The 16,393-nt window shown below is 40.3% G+C and overlaps 1 protein-coding gene across 6 annotated transcripts in view; it reads right to left on the reverse strand.

Moving 5' to 3' along the window:
- Positions 1-303: 303 nt before the first annotated feature.
- Evi5 (ecotropic viral integration site 5) overlaps positions 304-16,393 on the reverse strand; it is a 159,881-nt gene continuing 143,791 nt past the window's right edge. For 5 of the 6 annotated variants that reach the window (XM_052735690.1, XM_052735694.1, XM_052735689.1 and 2 more), the window contains one exon: positions 304-3,861. In XM_052735690.1, the coding sequence (XP_052591650.1) occupies positions 3,550-3,861 (312 nt within the window). In that variant the 3' untranslated portion in view covers positions 304-3,549. Of the gene's footprint in view, positions 3,862-7,821; positions 7,835-16,393 lie in introns of all 6 variants that reach the window. The other variant, XM_052735695.1, reaches the window with a different exon arrangement.

Raw genomic sequence — 16,393 nt, forward strand, 5'->3', positions numbered from 1 at the left:
GGTAATGCCTTCAATAACCTGAACTACATTTGTGATGAAAATACTGCCACTGATAATTAAAACAAATAGCATGTTCAGGAAGGAAACAAGTCTAGACATCTGGCTGTCTATGAAACTGAAAACATCTACTGGATGTCAGACTCATCCAGACTGCGTGTTACTCTGTGTGTGGAGCAGGTGGATGCGACACTCTCACTGGGGAGCACAGACCTCAGCAGTGCAAATCTTCTCTGTGGCCAAATGTTCTTCAATAGTCCTCTGACCCCCCTTCCCTCTTAAAGTTAATAATTTAAGGAAATAAAGTCTTGTAAAATGAGAAACTTTAATTGTTTAAAGCAAAGGCACAAGTAAACATTTTTAGGTTATCATACAGTGCTACAATAAAAAATCCAACAGTTCAATGAAACACACTTTGCACATCCACTGTATTACTGTGTTATCTCTTCTCTGAAGTGAAGAGGTATGCAGATCTATGGATGTAATGTAAAAATCTGAATTTTAAATAGCATCTACCCTACTTTCAATCAGAAATTTTAACTAATTTCAGAATTAAAAAGAAATTAATTTTAAATTATAATTGCTTGCTAATCTAGAGCAGCAAAAACCTTCAGGCTAAAACTCACTGCTTTAGAAAGGAAACTACTGATTCTACAAATGCTGGTCATCAATGACTTGGTACTATGTGATAACCACGCTAGCCATGAAAAGCTTAACAAAACATAATTGATATCCTTAATTTTTAAAAATTTGAATATTATAGTGCATTATGCAAATGGTGAATGGGGAACCAGATGACTTTTTGTGATGCCAGGAATAACATACTTCAAAAGCAGACGTTATTTTCAATCAAAGGCACTGCCTGGAAATCAACAAGCTGCATTGTGTTCAAGGCTGAGAAAGGTTTGGGATTTTTTTTAAAACATAAATGGCCAGTTAGCTGGAATATGATGTTTCAATCAATCAGCGAATGCCGAGGGGCTGCCAACGGGCCAAAAAAAAAAAAAAAAAATCCAAACAAAAACCAGAGTAGAAGTTGTATAAAACAATCTCTTTGGCCTCATTTTCCATAAAGAAAATGTATACATTGATTTTGAAGAAGTCAGACTTGGGTGTGGCTCAGTGGCAGAGAGCTTGCCCACCCTGTGTAAGGCCCTGGGTTCCAACCCCAGTACTAGGAAAGTAAGTCTGATGGAGTCTTTCTTGATCCTCATGTCTGGGCTTACAGTCTTGTCTTTTAGTGTCACCTGGAGTGGTAAGGGTACCAGGAAGGTCACTATCCCAAGAAAGCAAGGTTTTCCATCATCTGTCATCCCATTTACTCCCACAAAACTTCCTTCAATGAAATAAATTCATCAGTAGGACACAGTCCAATGCTTCAAAGTCTTAAACAATATACTTATATTAATTTGAATGAAATGGAGTCAGATTGAGGCACAACATCCTACTGAACCCAGAAAGATTTATGTCTAAGGTGTACATGAATTAAAAAAGTTTTTGAGACAGAGTCTTACGATGTTACCCAGGCTGGTCCTGTACTCAAGCATCCTGAGCAGCTGGGACTGTAGGTCTGCACCTGGCTTGACTGGATGTTGCTTCTAATTTTCCACTGTACAAATCACAAGAGCATCAATGAATTAAGGTTTAATGACCAGGGTTCTTTTACACCTAGTTCCAAACCAGAAAGAGTACTAGAAAATTCCCTGAGCTTGTCTGTCTTTTGGTGGTGCTTGGGATTGAACACAGGGTCTTGGGCATTTTAGGTAAGCATTCTAACTTCCAAGCTATACTTCTAGCCCACTGAGGTTTCTTGATGAGGGAGAGGGTCTAGATAAAAACAAAAAAGCACAGGGCCACAAGTCCTCTTACTTCACTGGGCTATTGACAGTCTCTTGGAATCACAGTACTGGACCACAAGGGCGAACCCTAAAGGACCAGCCTCTGGTAGTGCTGTGTCCTCTCTTACTGACTGAGAAACTTGACTGCTAATGAACACCCATCTCTATAGGAGATACTTAGGAAACAGATTTAAATGCAAATTATTTAAGTAACACTGCCAGGGAGCAGGGAACTGAAAAACTCATTCGCTAGATCTTTAGAAGTCTAGCAAGAGATCTGAATTAATATCTTAATTAACTAGCTTGTAATTACAGGTAAATTGGGTGCTCTGGACACAGAAGGCATGTTTCCAATCCTGTCTGTCAGGCAAGAGAGCAGTTAGGACCCTCACTGGGAAAGCCTGGCCCATAATGCAGCGTAAGGCGTTACACAGTTTTAGAAAGAAAACTACTTCTATTTCTTCTTCTCCATTTCATAAAATATTTTTCTCTATGTATGCAACATTCTGTGCAAAAATGTACTTCCATACATACTAAATTCTCTTTTCCTCCATGGCTCAGGCTACTAACAAAAAATGTGGGTGGAAAATACCCAGTCAACACACGTTGGCAGCCTTTCCACAGGTGAGTGCTGTTTCTCAGTTTACAAATAACAAGCATTCAGTTTTCTAGAGAAAAAGTCTAAATAATACAAAGAAAGGACTAAGAAGAGTTCTTATGGCTTTACCTGTCAATTAGAAACTAGAGAATTTAAATACAATACTCATAGATATTTTTCCAATCTTGGAACTTATCCTAGAGCTAAATTATATTAAATAGATTACCGTGACATAGCACGTGGTAGAACCTCTTTAATCTTGAAGTTTATTAGTTACAGATGGAGTAAAGGACTTCACCAGTAGTGTTTGAACAGCAATCAGTTACGAGTCCGCTAGTGTGGAATGCCGAGTAAAGGTTACTACAGCTGCTAGAACAGTAGTGTCCGGTCCGTACTTAGTTTTCTTTTAACCTACTATTTACAGAAGTCCTGTTAGAATGCTGAAAGCAGTCATTGTCAACATTTGCTCCTCATGCAGAGGATGTCCAATGCTGGGTGACACTGATTTATAAATATGTACAAGTAATATATCTGTAGTTAACCTGCTACTATTCTGACTAACACACAGAAGTATGATACAGATAAAACTGAAACAAAAACTTTCAGAATAGACAATAATTACTTTGTGTTTAGAAATTATACAGAAAAAAACTGTTTGTGTTTGACAATATTCAATGACCTACTAACAGAGCTGCCATTTTAGTGAAAAAAAAAAAAACCTCAAAATACAAGTTCAATCACCTGTATGTTTTGGTCAGATGTCTAGAGACAGCCACCTTGGAAACAAATTGATAAACACAAATGTAGTTTGTTCAATGAGGATAACATATTGCACAAGAGCAGTTTCGTTTAAAGAAAATCCAATTTCCCACAGTCCTGAATTTTAAAATGGTTCTTACAATTAAACCTAGCAGTATTTTCTAAATGAGAAAAATTAATATTCTGTAATACTGTTACAACCCATTTGCCAACAACTAGCATACTCCAGTCTACTGTGGTAACGGAAACTCAGCGAACATTTGGCAAAGACGGTCATACGAGGCTGTGAAAACAGACATAAATGTACACAGGACACAGGGTGGTCTGTCCCACGACCTCCAGCTGTCACAGTGATGATCAGACAGTGGTTGAGTAGGACTCCCTTTGGGGGGGCTGTCCCTTTGGGAGCTCGCGGTCACCCTGTGGAGTTCGCAGCACACGGTCTTCTGTTTCGCTCTCACTGCCATCTGCCAAAGTGGGACCCAGAGATGTCGAGCCCGGTTTTCTGCACGAAGGAAAAGCAATGCCCCTTTCCTGTAAGGAACTGTCTATAAAGTCTTCATCCGACGAGTGGAGCGATTCGTCATCTCCTGTCAAATGGCTGACAATGTGGATACCATCAAAAGGTGGCTGGCTGGAGAAGGTCCTCTGGCCTTTTAGGCACCTGAGCTGTTGAAAACAAAATCCAGAGTGTTAGACATACTCAAACAGAGGCAAACACAACTGTCCCATAAAAAAGCATATAATTTGTATACAAGGAAGACAATGCCTTGATCTTTTTACCTAAAGACATAATGATTTTGAATGCTTTCTAATGGGACATAACTCATTCTAACTGACTTTGACAGTCCTATGTACTAGATTTTATTATTCTCATTCTACAGATTAGGAAATAGAAACCTGAGAGGAACCTGCTGAGGTTTTACAGCTAATAGCAGAGTTTCAATTTCGACTAAAACTTTACTATACTAAAGATAATATGAACTCTGTGTATACATCACCTGATTTCCACACACACATAGACAGTCTGGCTGCATTATAAATTACACCATTCTGTCCCTGGTTTATTCTGAGGTAAATCACAGATGCCCTGTCAGTTCACCTGCATAACCAGCTGTATTTCTAGGAGGTATGAACTTAAAGACCATACTCTTCACTATTACACACACCATCTTGAAAACATGTTACCATAATTCTGTAAATGATAAAAATGATTCAGAAATCATTAAATTTTTGAGTCTTGGAGCTGGCGATGTAGCTCAGTTGGCTGAGTGCTTCCCTAGCACACACAAAGAAAGCTATGTGTTCTACCCCCACACTGCATAAACCAGGCTTGGTGGTGCATCTCATAACTGCAGCACTGGAAGGTAGAGGCAGGAGGATCAGGAGTTTAATGTTAACTCTCAACTACATAACAAATTTGAGGCCAGCTTGGAACATATGAGACTGTCTCCAATTCCAGAGGCCACCACACACTAACATTCAAATCAAATTTAGGGCACAGATGCCCACCTTGTGTATCATCTCTCGGCTTCTCCTTAGAAAAGGATGTCTTTCTCAAGGGGTTAGTTCTTTCCCCTTTCTTTCTTCTTTGGCAACCAGACCTCTGTTCTCTCCCTAGAGATTTTCAGGGTCAGTCTCATATATGGAGGCTGAGAAAGTAAAAAGTCATCAAGTCTAAGTCTTGAGTTCAGTGCTGGGAAACTGTTAACTCTTCTAGCCCTAAACTACATTCTCCAAAGCGTCTTTCTCAGAGGTCTGCTGCTGCTTTGCTTAAATTCGATCAAAGCCCCACACTCAGCACCACGCTGAGCACGAATATCCTTACTATATAATTAGACACCAGTCCTGCCCTTGAGAATTTATGCTGCAAATATAAAGTTAATTTTGACTTTTGTCCTGTACATCCTGTCATTTTTTCCCTATAAAAAAGCAGAATTAAGAACAGAAAAAAACAACTAATTAGCCACCAAATATCTTGAGGATTAAAGGGCATGCTGACATACACTTCACGTCCCTACCCTCATCTCTCCTACCAACCTTTATCCTTCTTCTCCGTGACAAACTCCTAGTCACTATCTTTCAAATCTTGAGATAAAGGCAATGCGAAATAGGCAGGAAATGTTACAAACACTTTCAAAACTAACGGTTCTGAGAGGAAAGCCATTACAGCCTTGCCACGCTGCCTCCCAGCTTTCCTGACAAGACTTCCAAGAAGTGAAGACACGTTAGCAATTCCCTGCTTGCATGTAACGACAGGAACAAGGGAGGCTGGGTTCAGTGCCGCGACTGCCTGGCCCAGGCATTCTTTCAGCTATAAAGAACTGTCCCTGCCCTACAGCGAGAGAAGAAAATCATACAGGGGACAAGGAAACTAAAGTAACATGTTGCCCCTTGGCATAACAGAGGGAACTTAAACTCAGCACCTAATCTTCAGCAAAAAGGTGCAGACCACCACAGCTACTTCTCGAGTGTGCAGCCCAGAGCTTTATGACAACCGCCATGCTCTGATGCAACATCCCATCATCATATTGCAACACATGATTTATAGCTCTGAGTGTTGAGTTCAGTTCAGTTAATCTCTTCCTTTCTCTTTTCTTCCCCAGATCCTTCTGAGGAAATACTATGGAGCACATGGCTTCCTTCTTCCCCGCTGTTACAGAGGTAGGGCACGGCAGAACCACAACTTCTCAATTATTTGGAAAGCTATGGTTTTCCTTTGCTCTAACAAAATGTATTATAATTAACATGTTGTAGCCCTTTATCAGATGATGTAACTACAGAAAATTAATCAAAGGTGATGCCTAATGCCTCTTGAGAACTGCTGACATAATGAAGCAAAGGAATTTTTTGTTTACGTAAAGAAACAAAGAAAGGTACGGGACAACGTTATGAGACTGAAGCTACTCCTTACCTCTCTCTTGGACTAAGAAACGGGCACACTGGGTTATGAGGAAGAGCTAGGTGGGGACTGTAAGTGAGCACCTGGGCAGGGAATTTCGGGGTACTGAGTATGATTTTGAAAGGGCTGAGTATACACAAATCCCTGGAAGGCTTCATCATGTCTAGGGGCTTGGGTAGAAGGCCAACACTAGGCCTCCTGCAGCACAGAGGCCCTGGTCTTCTGTTGTAAACACAGTATTTGTGACCCTCTTTATCAGATTCTCAGAAGTTAACTATACTTAACAGCACATCACTCTTCCCAAGAAAATGATCTTTAGTGTTTGTTAGAAACAGAGACCCCTCCCATCTAAGGAACTGAGATCTGTATTTTCCTTGTAAATGTCTCAGGAGAGCCTGATATATTCAAAGTGTGAGAATGTCTGCTGAGTTCTGGCGGTGTAGTTCAGAGGCAGGACGCTTGTCTACTACACAGGAAGCCTTGGGTTCCATCCTGAGTGACAGGATAATGAATGAAAATGCATGCCACTGTGGCAGACCTTCAGCTCACACCCAATGGGGCTGAGCCAACGAGAAGCTGATCTGGCTGAGAAGAAACTCAATGTCAGGATTTTCATGCTTCCAAACAATTTGAGTCTGCCTTGTCTTGGCTGACAACTCAGTAGGCGCCATCTTGCATTGCCCAGGCAGGTTGTTGTGAGCTTCCCACCCCCTGGAGGTGGACCTCAGGAGCATTTTACTTAACCAGCTGTTTCCTTTAGTTGTCTCCTTTGGAGACTCAGGCCGGGCTTGGGAACGAATGTCCAAGTGACACACTGCTGCTCTGGGCAATGTGTTCCCTTTGTGTTTCTGGTCTTACCAGATAGTCTTTTGGGACAATCAGAGGATAAAAACAATTGATAAACACTACTGTGTTTCTCAGGTGGTCTTGAACTCATGACCTTCCTGCCTTTGCCAACCAAGTGCTGAGATTCACAGGCTGGATCACGACATCTGGCACTATGTGTCTTGAAAAGTACACAGAGTTTAAGCAAACTATTTGGAGGCTCACTGTCTTTATTAATTCTTGGATAAATATAACACAAATATCCTTATGACACCAAGAAACAAAAATTCCTTAATAGTGAAATTCCTAAGTGAAATTAAGCCCTAAATATTCAAATATGCTTCAAAACTGACTTGTAATTTGATCTTTGACAGTGCTAAATAAGACCAACCAGGAAAGCTACTGCTCACATGCAACCCAACTAACAAAATAACAAATAAAACCCACTTATTAGCCAAGAGCAGTGGCGCAGGCCTGTAATCCCAGCCTGAGCAATAGAGTGAGACCCTACCTCAAACAAAAAATAAAAAGCTACATTTACTCATTTAGCTCCTGGGGATTGAACCTAGGGCCTTGTGCATGATTGAGAACATATTTATAGATAGGTCTGAGGGTGGAGCAACTCCAGAAAAATGGAGTAATGGTTGTTGAACATATATTTCTATCTCTATCTTTATTCCTTAGACTGCAGAGATGATTTTAAAATCAGCTTTGAGTAATTCAGCATTCTGATTCAATAAAGACAGACACAATGTTCAGGAGCTACACTAAAAAGCTGGTAGGACTCTGAAATGGCCCTGACCACATCCACTCACTCACTTTTACACTTTTTATTTACTGATGCAAATATCGGTAAGTAGTCAGGTGAGCACTAACTGGAGACCGAAGGTACTGGTTCTTACCTGATGTGGACGCCTTCACCACGTTATGCATTAAGAAACAGAGTAAAGGAAAGTAAGACCATGTAGAATGTACATAAATCGCACTTATGACACTGAATATACTTACCACTTCAAAAATTAGAAAAACTTTAGCCTTGAATTAGCAATAAAGAAATCAGAATTCAGAATTTCTCTGTAAGCATGGAAACTCCAACCATTGGGCAATTGGCAAAGGAAAGTGGTAAGATATATAACCAGCAAAGAATATGGCTCAAAATGCTTATAGTTAATAAGAAAACAGGAAACTGTTATGTTCATAGTTTGATGAGTGCAGACTGTGACAGGAAACAGCGAGTTTCTAACTGCATGATAGTAAAAATTCAAACACAAAAGCTATTGCAATCACTATAGCCATTTCACATTAAAGTCACCACTAAGATTTCGGAGCAGGAAGGGCTTCTGAGATGGACATGCTAAAGGCTCCACAGGACTCTATAGTCATTGAGTGTGTGTAAGTATGCTGAAACTCAACATTAGTTTACTCTAGAAACTAAAGCACTACATGTTAAGATAAATTTCTTTTGTGAAACAAATAAGTGTCCTAATTTCAGAGTCTTGAAGCTTCTAAATATAGACCATAACTAAATATCAGAAAAATCCGTGCTGAGAAAATTTGATCACCTGGGCAAATGCCCACAGGGTCAAAGGAGATAACACGTTCTCTATGTGTTTGCTTTCATCTAGGCACATTATAGGGTATCATTAGCTTGTCAAAGGTTAAGGTTCCTTTTTACACTTGATTTTAAAGAGACATGAGTGATTTTCTAATTTTGACATCTGAACAAAGGAGTTCATACAATTAGGAAGATATTAATAAAATATATTTACATGGCACGTTATAGATAATGATGCATATTACTTCAAGTTAAAATATCTTTTCTCCTTTGTGTGAACAGAGATTGCATGGTGCAGACAAGTACCACGTTCTGAGATTCAAAAAAGAGGAAAGAGCATTGGGTATTTTGAAAGAAAATCAATCCACAACAAAGTGGAAAAAGCCATCCACACACCAAAAAAAACCCCTAACCAAGTGAACTTTGATCACTACTAGACACGGCCTGAACTATTGAAGTGAGTCATGTGATAGTGAGAGAACTGCAAAACAGTTGCAGTAAGTTTCCGAGACTGAGTCACATCAGATTGCAAAGCTCCATCTGCACATGTGTGTTTGTGCATCAGCGTCTGCAAAGCACCGATCTTTTTAAGCTGAATAACATTTCTGTAGGTGACTGACAACACCAAGAATTAGCTATACATTACGCTTCACATAGGAAGGCAGGGGTGAAGCCCGACAGTCACAGATTGCTAAGTTATAAACATTTTACTCCCTCCCCCTAAAAGTTTGGTCAATAATTTTGTTCGATTCCTTGTTTTTTGTTTTGTTTTTGGTTTTTGGAGACTGAATTTCTCTGTGTAACAGCTCTGGCTGTCTTGAATTGCTCTGGAGATCAGGCTGGCCTCAAACTCAAAAACTGGCCTGCCTCTGCCTCCTGAGTGCTAGGATTAGAGGCCTGTGCCACCACCACCTGGCCCAAGTTCTTTTTTCTTTCTTTCTTTCTCTGTGTAGCTTTGGAGCCTGTTCTGGAACTTGCTGGGGTTAAAGGCGTGTGACTCTGAATTCTTTATAGAATATTTTCAATAGTTTTTCCAGATTTTAGAATTTAAAACAAATGAAAATGGGAAATGACATGCTACATTTTCTCTTTCTTTTTTCTTCAGCATTGTCAAGCTGAGGATGACCCTAACTCCTGATCTTCCCACCTCTATCCTCCAAGCACAAGAATTACAAGTGCATGTACCACCAGGCTCTAAATTTTTCTATCAGTTTCTTTAAAAAGCTGTATTATAGCTGGGACTGGTGATGCACACTTTTAATCTCAGCACTCAGGAGGCAGAGGCAGGTGGATCTCTATGAGTCTGAGGCCAGCCTTGTCTACAAAGTGAGTTCTAGGACAGCCAGGGTTACACAGAAAAACCCTGTCTCAAAAAAAAAAAAAAAAAAAAAGCTGTATTATAAACATGACAAAGATTAAAACTAGCAACAAGCACCCAAACCAAAAGATTTCCAGAGAACTCAAACAGGAAACCAATAAAAGTGATCATCTGGAGGTCATGACTTCTTAATCATTGTAAGCCAAAATCCTAACATGCAGTACTTAAGTAGTCTAAGTTAAAACACTAAGACATTTCACTGAAACACTAAGTAACTTAAAGCTTAAAAAAGAATTAGCACTAAGTCAGTCATTAAAAAACACTCAACATTTCATAAATGAAATGATTTATTCGCACTCAGAAGCAGTGAAGAGCTGTGCACCAGCATGTGGAAAGGGCAGGAAGTTTGGAGCTGGAGAAACTGATCCTGTCCACGTGTTTCTGGAGCAGGAGGGAGGGGAGCCATCCACAGAGACTCTGACTGTCACACAGAGGAAGCTGTATGCAGTCCTGTGGGCAAGCCAAGTGAGACTTGCTGAGCATCTTCTTCCTGGTAGCTGATGAATCTTGACAAAATTGAAACTATTAGCAATATTTAGGCAGCAGCCTAATGCCAGTGGCAATGAGGCTAGGAATATATGAGGTTCTATGTAAATTATGACCAGTCACAGGAAATAAATCACTTCACACTTGTTTCACTCTGAACTTTTAAGGCTAGATCAAAGTACCATGAACATTTCATTTGATTTAACCTTTAGCTGAAGCATTAAAGAACACTTAAACTGTTAGCAAGATGCCCTCATGAAGTTTTTCTTTTCTATTTGGACAGAATTATGCTAACAGAAATTGCTAAAGCTTTATGATGGGTTTTTCCCAGTCCATCAAATCAAGATAATATACGCTGACAAACAGTACACTAGATGCTGAAGAACAGAGCAAACACGGCTCCTGTAGTCAGTGACCTTGTGTCTGGAGGAAGAGCCTGCACATTCGATATCAGGGTGTCACACCGGTGTACAACAAACCCACAGGAGAAGCCATGCACTGCCCCAAAGGGAGAAGCTGAAGGAGGAAGCAAGATGATGGTGCCTGAGCTGGGTTTTCAAGGATAAGCAGGCGTTAAAGGGGAAATCCAGGTGTAGGTGGCGCAGTGAAAGACCGGGAGGCCTGAGAATGTATTATGTGTTGAGAAACTATAAGGGGTTTGGTGGGGCTGGATCTAGGTCTGGAGAGTAAACAAGAGAAGCAGGGACTAACTAGGAAGAATCTCAGTTTATGCTGAAGAATGACTTGATGAAAGCTGAGGAGCCATGGAAGCTGGGGAGTCATGTCATTATGTCTACATAATCATCTGTAACACTGCTCGTGACAATATAATGTATACTTCCCTGTGGTCTACTGGCTTGATAAGAACCTATTGGCCTTCACAGTGTACTTGGAATTGTTTCCAGTACATTTCTGGTATGAATTTAATTCCACCACTAATTCCTATGAAGTAATGAGGGACAAAAAGATTTGCCCACACTGACACAGCTAGGTGTCAACCACACCCCTGGCACTGCTGCAGGTCCCATGCTCTCTATTAGGCAGGTACAAACACACTGTCTATTCAGACAGGCACAAACAGCCTGAATAGCTACAAATAAAATGGGATATGGGATGGTAAACAAAGTTAACAGAAAATCAAGACCCAAGTCTGAGGATGACATATTTCAATTGCTCAATGCCATGTCTCCTCTAGTAGGTCAATTACACTCAAGATACATGGTACACTTATGAGTCCATGCTCAAAAGATCTACATATCTCTATGCACAAAATATCTTTAAACACTGTGATAGGCCCAATTCATGGACCTCAGGGAATTTCCAAAAGACAAATAGCATCATTTTTTCAAATATGGCTCCTGAGTCAGTCATGTACGTGTAGCACACACACTGTAATCCAAGAACTTGGGAAGGAGGCTTGTCAGTTAGAGCCAGCCTTGGTTACACAGTGAGACTGTGTCTCAGAATGAAGAAAAAAAGGGGACAGGTCTACTGCAACCCAGAGCATAGCCCACGTATTTGGATAGGTTTTACTATACCCATAGAGCTGTGGAACCATCACCACAACTGACCTTAGGGTATTTTCATTACTTAAACAAACACACACACCCCCACCACACCCTCAGCTGTCATGCCCTTGTCCTCCTTCCCCCTTCTCAACAACCCATTGATCGATGGCTGTCTCTACAGATTTTCCTCTCCTGTGCTACTTAGGTAAGTTGTGACACTGAATCTGTAGCTTTTTCTGGCTGACTTTTTCTCTTTGTCGTCTGTTACAGCGTACATCAGAGTTCTTTTGTTGCCTAGTCCCCTTCCATTATATGGATATGCCATATCTATCCACTTGTCAGCAGACAGATGTCTGAACTGGCTTTATTTTCTAAATACTATAAACAATGCTATGAATATTCATACACATGTTTCAGTGTGGACATTTCATTTTTCTTGGGTATAAAGACAGAAGTGGAACTGGTAGGCAGAGGGTAAATATGCTTAGCCTTTTAAGAAAATAAAACATTATCTTCCGAAGTGTATGTACTATTTTCTTTTCCTACCTGCTGTGTACAGAGTCCAGATTTATCCATATCCTTGTCAGTGCTTACTATCTGCTTATCTGTTCCTGGTTAGTAGGAAGTGGAAATGTACTGCTGTTTTCATTTGCATTTCCTTGATGGTTAACAATGCTGAATATATTTTTCTTGTGGTTACTAGCCATATTTGTAGATATTTAAAAAATGGTCTGAGATTCTTTACTTGCTTAGTGAGGTATTAATCTTTTTATATTGAAACTGAAAACTTCTTGTATATTTTTCAGACAAATGTTTACATATCCATCCATCCATCCATCCAAGTGTGTGGGGTGTACACAGGTGTGCACAAGCATGTGCATGTGAAGGTCACAGGTCAAAGTTAATAGCTTACCTATTCTTTATCACCTTGCTTATGGTGTCACATCTGAGACTAAGCTTTAAAGTAAGTTCCATTTTCTTTTCCTGTTGAAAATCATGTTTCAATCTAGAAAAGCAGGTACTGGACATATTCTATAGAAGACAGCCTGAAAACTATTCTAGAGATAAAGTTGCTCAACTTTAACAAATATGCTTAAAAATACATTTAAAAACCAGCAATCCGGGCGGTGGTGGCACATGCCTTTAATCCCAGCACTCCGGAGGCAGAGGCAAACAAATCTCTGTGAGTTCGAGGCCAGCCTGGTCTCCAAAGCGAGTTCCACGAAAGGCACAAAGCTACACAGAGAAACCCTGTCTCGAAAAACCAGCAATCATATATCTGACAATAGTAGTATACTTAAAATACAAAAAACTCTGAAAACTCAATTTTGAAAAAAAAAAAAAAGCCCCCCCCAAAAAAAAACCAAACCAAAACATCCAAAAGTCAAACAAACAAAAAACAAAACCAAAAACAGGGTTCAGAATGGGAAAAGAACCCAAACAGAAATTTCCCGAAAGATATAAATGGCCAACTGGGCTTTTCAAAGATGTTCCACTTCCTTAGGCCATGCAAGGAATGTCCAAAAGAACCACCGTGAATCTCATCACCTGAGAGACCAAGGGAGAATTGTGAGTTAGAGCCCAATCTGGGCTACACATGAGACTGTAGTCTTCATAGTTAGCAAGATGGCCTCACCACAAAGACGGATTAGGGTCAGCAAGAGATCAGAAACCTCACAGACACCTGGCAGGACAGGAGCTGTTACAGTAGTTTTGGAAAACAATATGGCATTGCTTCAGCTGGTGAACGTGGAGTTGACTTTTTTGTTTGTTTGTTTTTTGTTTTTCGAGACAGGGTTTCTCTGTGTAGCTTTGGAGCCTGTCCTGGATCTCGCTCTGTAGACCAGGCTGGCCTCGAACTCACAGAGATCTGCTGTGGGATGTTCTGTATGTCAAATGTGTTGCTGATTGGTCAATAAATAAATCACTGATTGGCCAGTGGCCAGGCAGGAAGTATAGGCGGGAAAAGGAGAATAAAGCTGGGAAATGGAAGGCTGAGTCAGAGAGACACTGCCAGCCGCCATGATGAGAAACAGCATGTGAAGATGCCGGTAAGCCACGAGCCACGTGGCAAGGTATAGATTAATGGAAATGGATTAATTTAAGCTGTAAGAACAGTTAGCAAGAAGCCTGCCACGGCCGTACAGTTTGTAAGCAATATAAGTCTCTGTGTTTACTTGGTCGGGTCTGAGCGGCTGTGGGACTGGCAGGTGAGAGAGATTTGTCCTGACTGTGGGCCAGGCAGGAAAACTTTAGCAACAGAGATCCACTTGCCTCTGCCTCCTGAGAGCTGGGATTAAAGGCGTGCGCCACCACCGCCCAGCTGTGGAGTTGACTTATAACCCAAAAAATCTACTATTAAGTATATACTCAAATGTAAAGATTCATACAGAAGTTTGTATGTGAATATTTCCAGCACATTATTCATGAAAGTCAAAAGAGAAGTCAGCCAATGTTTATCAACTAGTCAATGGATAAAATGTGGTATATTCATACTTTTGAATATTACGGAATATAAAAGAATGAAATAATGACATCTAGTATGATATGGATAACTCTTGAAAATATTATGCTAAGTAGAAGCCAGTTATATAAGACCAAAATATTACGTTTCTATTTATATTACATGTCCAGTATCAAGGAACCTCTCCAGAGACACAAAGGAGAGAGTGTCTGTCTAAGGGTAGGGAGAGGGTTTTGGAGGTGATGAAGAGTGAGCGCTAATGATTACAGGGTGCTGGAAGAGTTCTAGAACTGACTGTGACGACCGCTGTACTACTCTGTAAATATACTGGAAGTCCACGGAACTATAAACCTTACATGGGTAAACTTGAGCACACACGACTCTTGATAAAATGATTTATTTATTTGATTAAAACCAGGTAGTCATTTTGTCTGTATGATTCAAACACAGATACTGACAGGTTGAAAATAAGTAAGTCTACTTGGAAAGTAATTTCTAACTGATAAAAGAAAAATCATCAACAATGTAAACCTTCTATATATAGTTCTTCTCTCAATAAAAATTAAACGATGGCTATCTCCTTCAACTTCGTCTTAAATAGAAAGGAAATGCTGCAATAAAAGCTTAATGTTTTAGGCTGAGCTATTAAGTATAAAGAAGGGCTCATGAATGGCTTGTAGTGCTCATTCTTTCTGGAGCTGTAACTCCTGATCATGTAATTTTCAAACATGTAAGACACATCCATCCCTCCCCCTGCCAGGGAGCACAAAACCTCCTCCTTCAGCTGGGTCAGCATCCGACTCCTCTTCATCCTGAGGCTTGCAGGCTGCTCAGTGAAGATTGGGTACTCACAAACCACATGACCTCATGAATGCTATCTTATCACATCACAGGTTCCTCACACTGACCACAACTTAAATCAGACAGGCAGCAGAGCAGCATAAAGTCTGTGATATGTATATTGGTAGACATTTCCAGCTGTTCTGTTTGTGGGGAGAGAAAATCTGATTATCTCACGTCCAACTGCATCTGTGAGATACTGTTCATGAAAAGCACATGATTTACTGTTTTAAAAGCCTTAGCCACAGTTGAAAACTTTGTGTTTTAGTAAATCTGAGAGCCAGCAGTTCAGCTTTTACCAAAGCTCCTTTAACTGATACTTAGTAACTGTTCCCCAGCCCCTAGTAAATGTTCTTAATTTGAAAAAAAAAAGAAAAAAGAAAGAAACCTAGCACTATGTAATTTATTTTTTAAAAGTAACATAAAAATTAAGTTACTTGCTGGGCTTGGAGCTGCATGCCTTTAATCCCAGTACTAGAGGGGCAAAGGCAGGCAGATCTCCATAAATTCAAGATCTAAAAGAAAACAAAATTTTAAAAATGACTAACCATATTCCAAAATTGAAATTCAAGAAATCAGCCTCTTAATCTAAGAACACGCAGCATGAAAAACAAGTGTCAAAATAAAAATATATAAACATTGAAAAAATTTGGATGGGGGCTGGAGAGATGGCTCAGCAGTTGATCGCACTGGCTGCTCTTCCAGAGGTCCCAGGTTCAATCCCCAGCACCCACATGGCAGCTCACAACCGTAACTCCAGTTCCAGAGGATCTAACACACAGAAATATATGCAGGCAAAATACCGATGCACATAAGATGAAAATAAACAAACACTGAAAAAAAACTTTAAGTGTCAAGTATTAGGTGGTTTAGTGGATAATGGTAACAACATCGCAATTAAATTTAAAAGATTCAAACTGGCCCTGAGAATCTGTAACTCACTCTATGGACCAAGATCTCAAAAGGAATGGAACTCAAAATCCTCTCAGAGTGTAGCCCAGGAAGTAGGCTGCCTCTGTGGATCTCCTCTTGCTTACGGAGCTTTGCTTGGGCTGGGGATGTCGCTCAGGGGTAGGTAGGGCCCAGAACACACAAGGCCCTAGGTGCCAGCTCCAGCTCAGGGGTGGGGGATGAAAGCAAGATGTCTGCCTTTATTCAATTACTCTCTATGAGAGCTCTTTTCAGTTCCACTTAAAAACGAAGTGAGGGCTAGAGAGATGACTATGTTTTCTTACAAAAAAAT

This window comes from Peromyscus californicus, unplaced genomic scaffold (genome assembly GCF_007827085.1).
Source record: "Peromyscus californicus insignis strain IS unplaced genomic scaffold, ASM782708v3 Scaffold_13__1_contigs__length_99412109, whole genome shotgun sequence".
Taxonomy (NCBI): domain Eukaryota; kingdom Metazoa; phylum Chordata; class Mammalia; order Rodentia; family Cricetidae; genus Peromyscus; species Peromyscus californicus.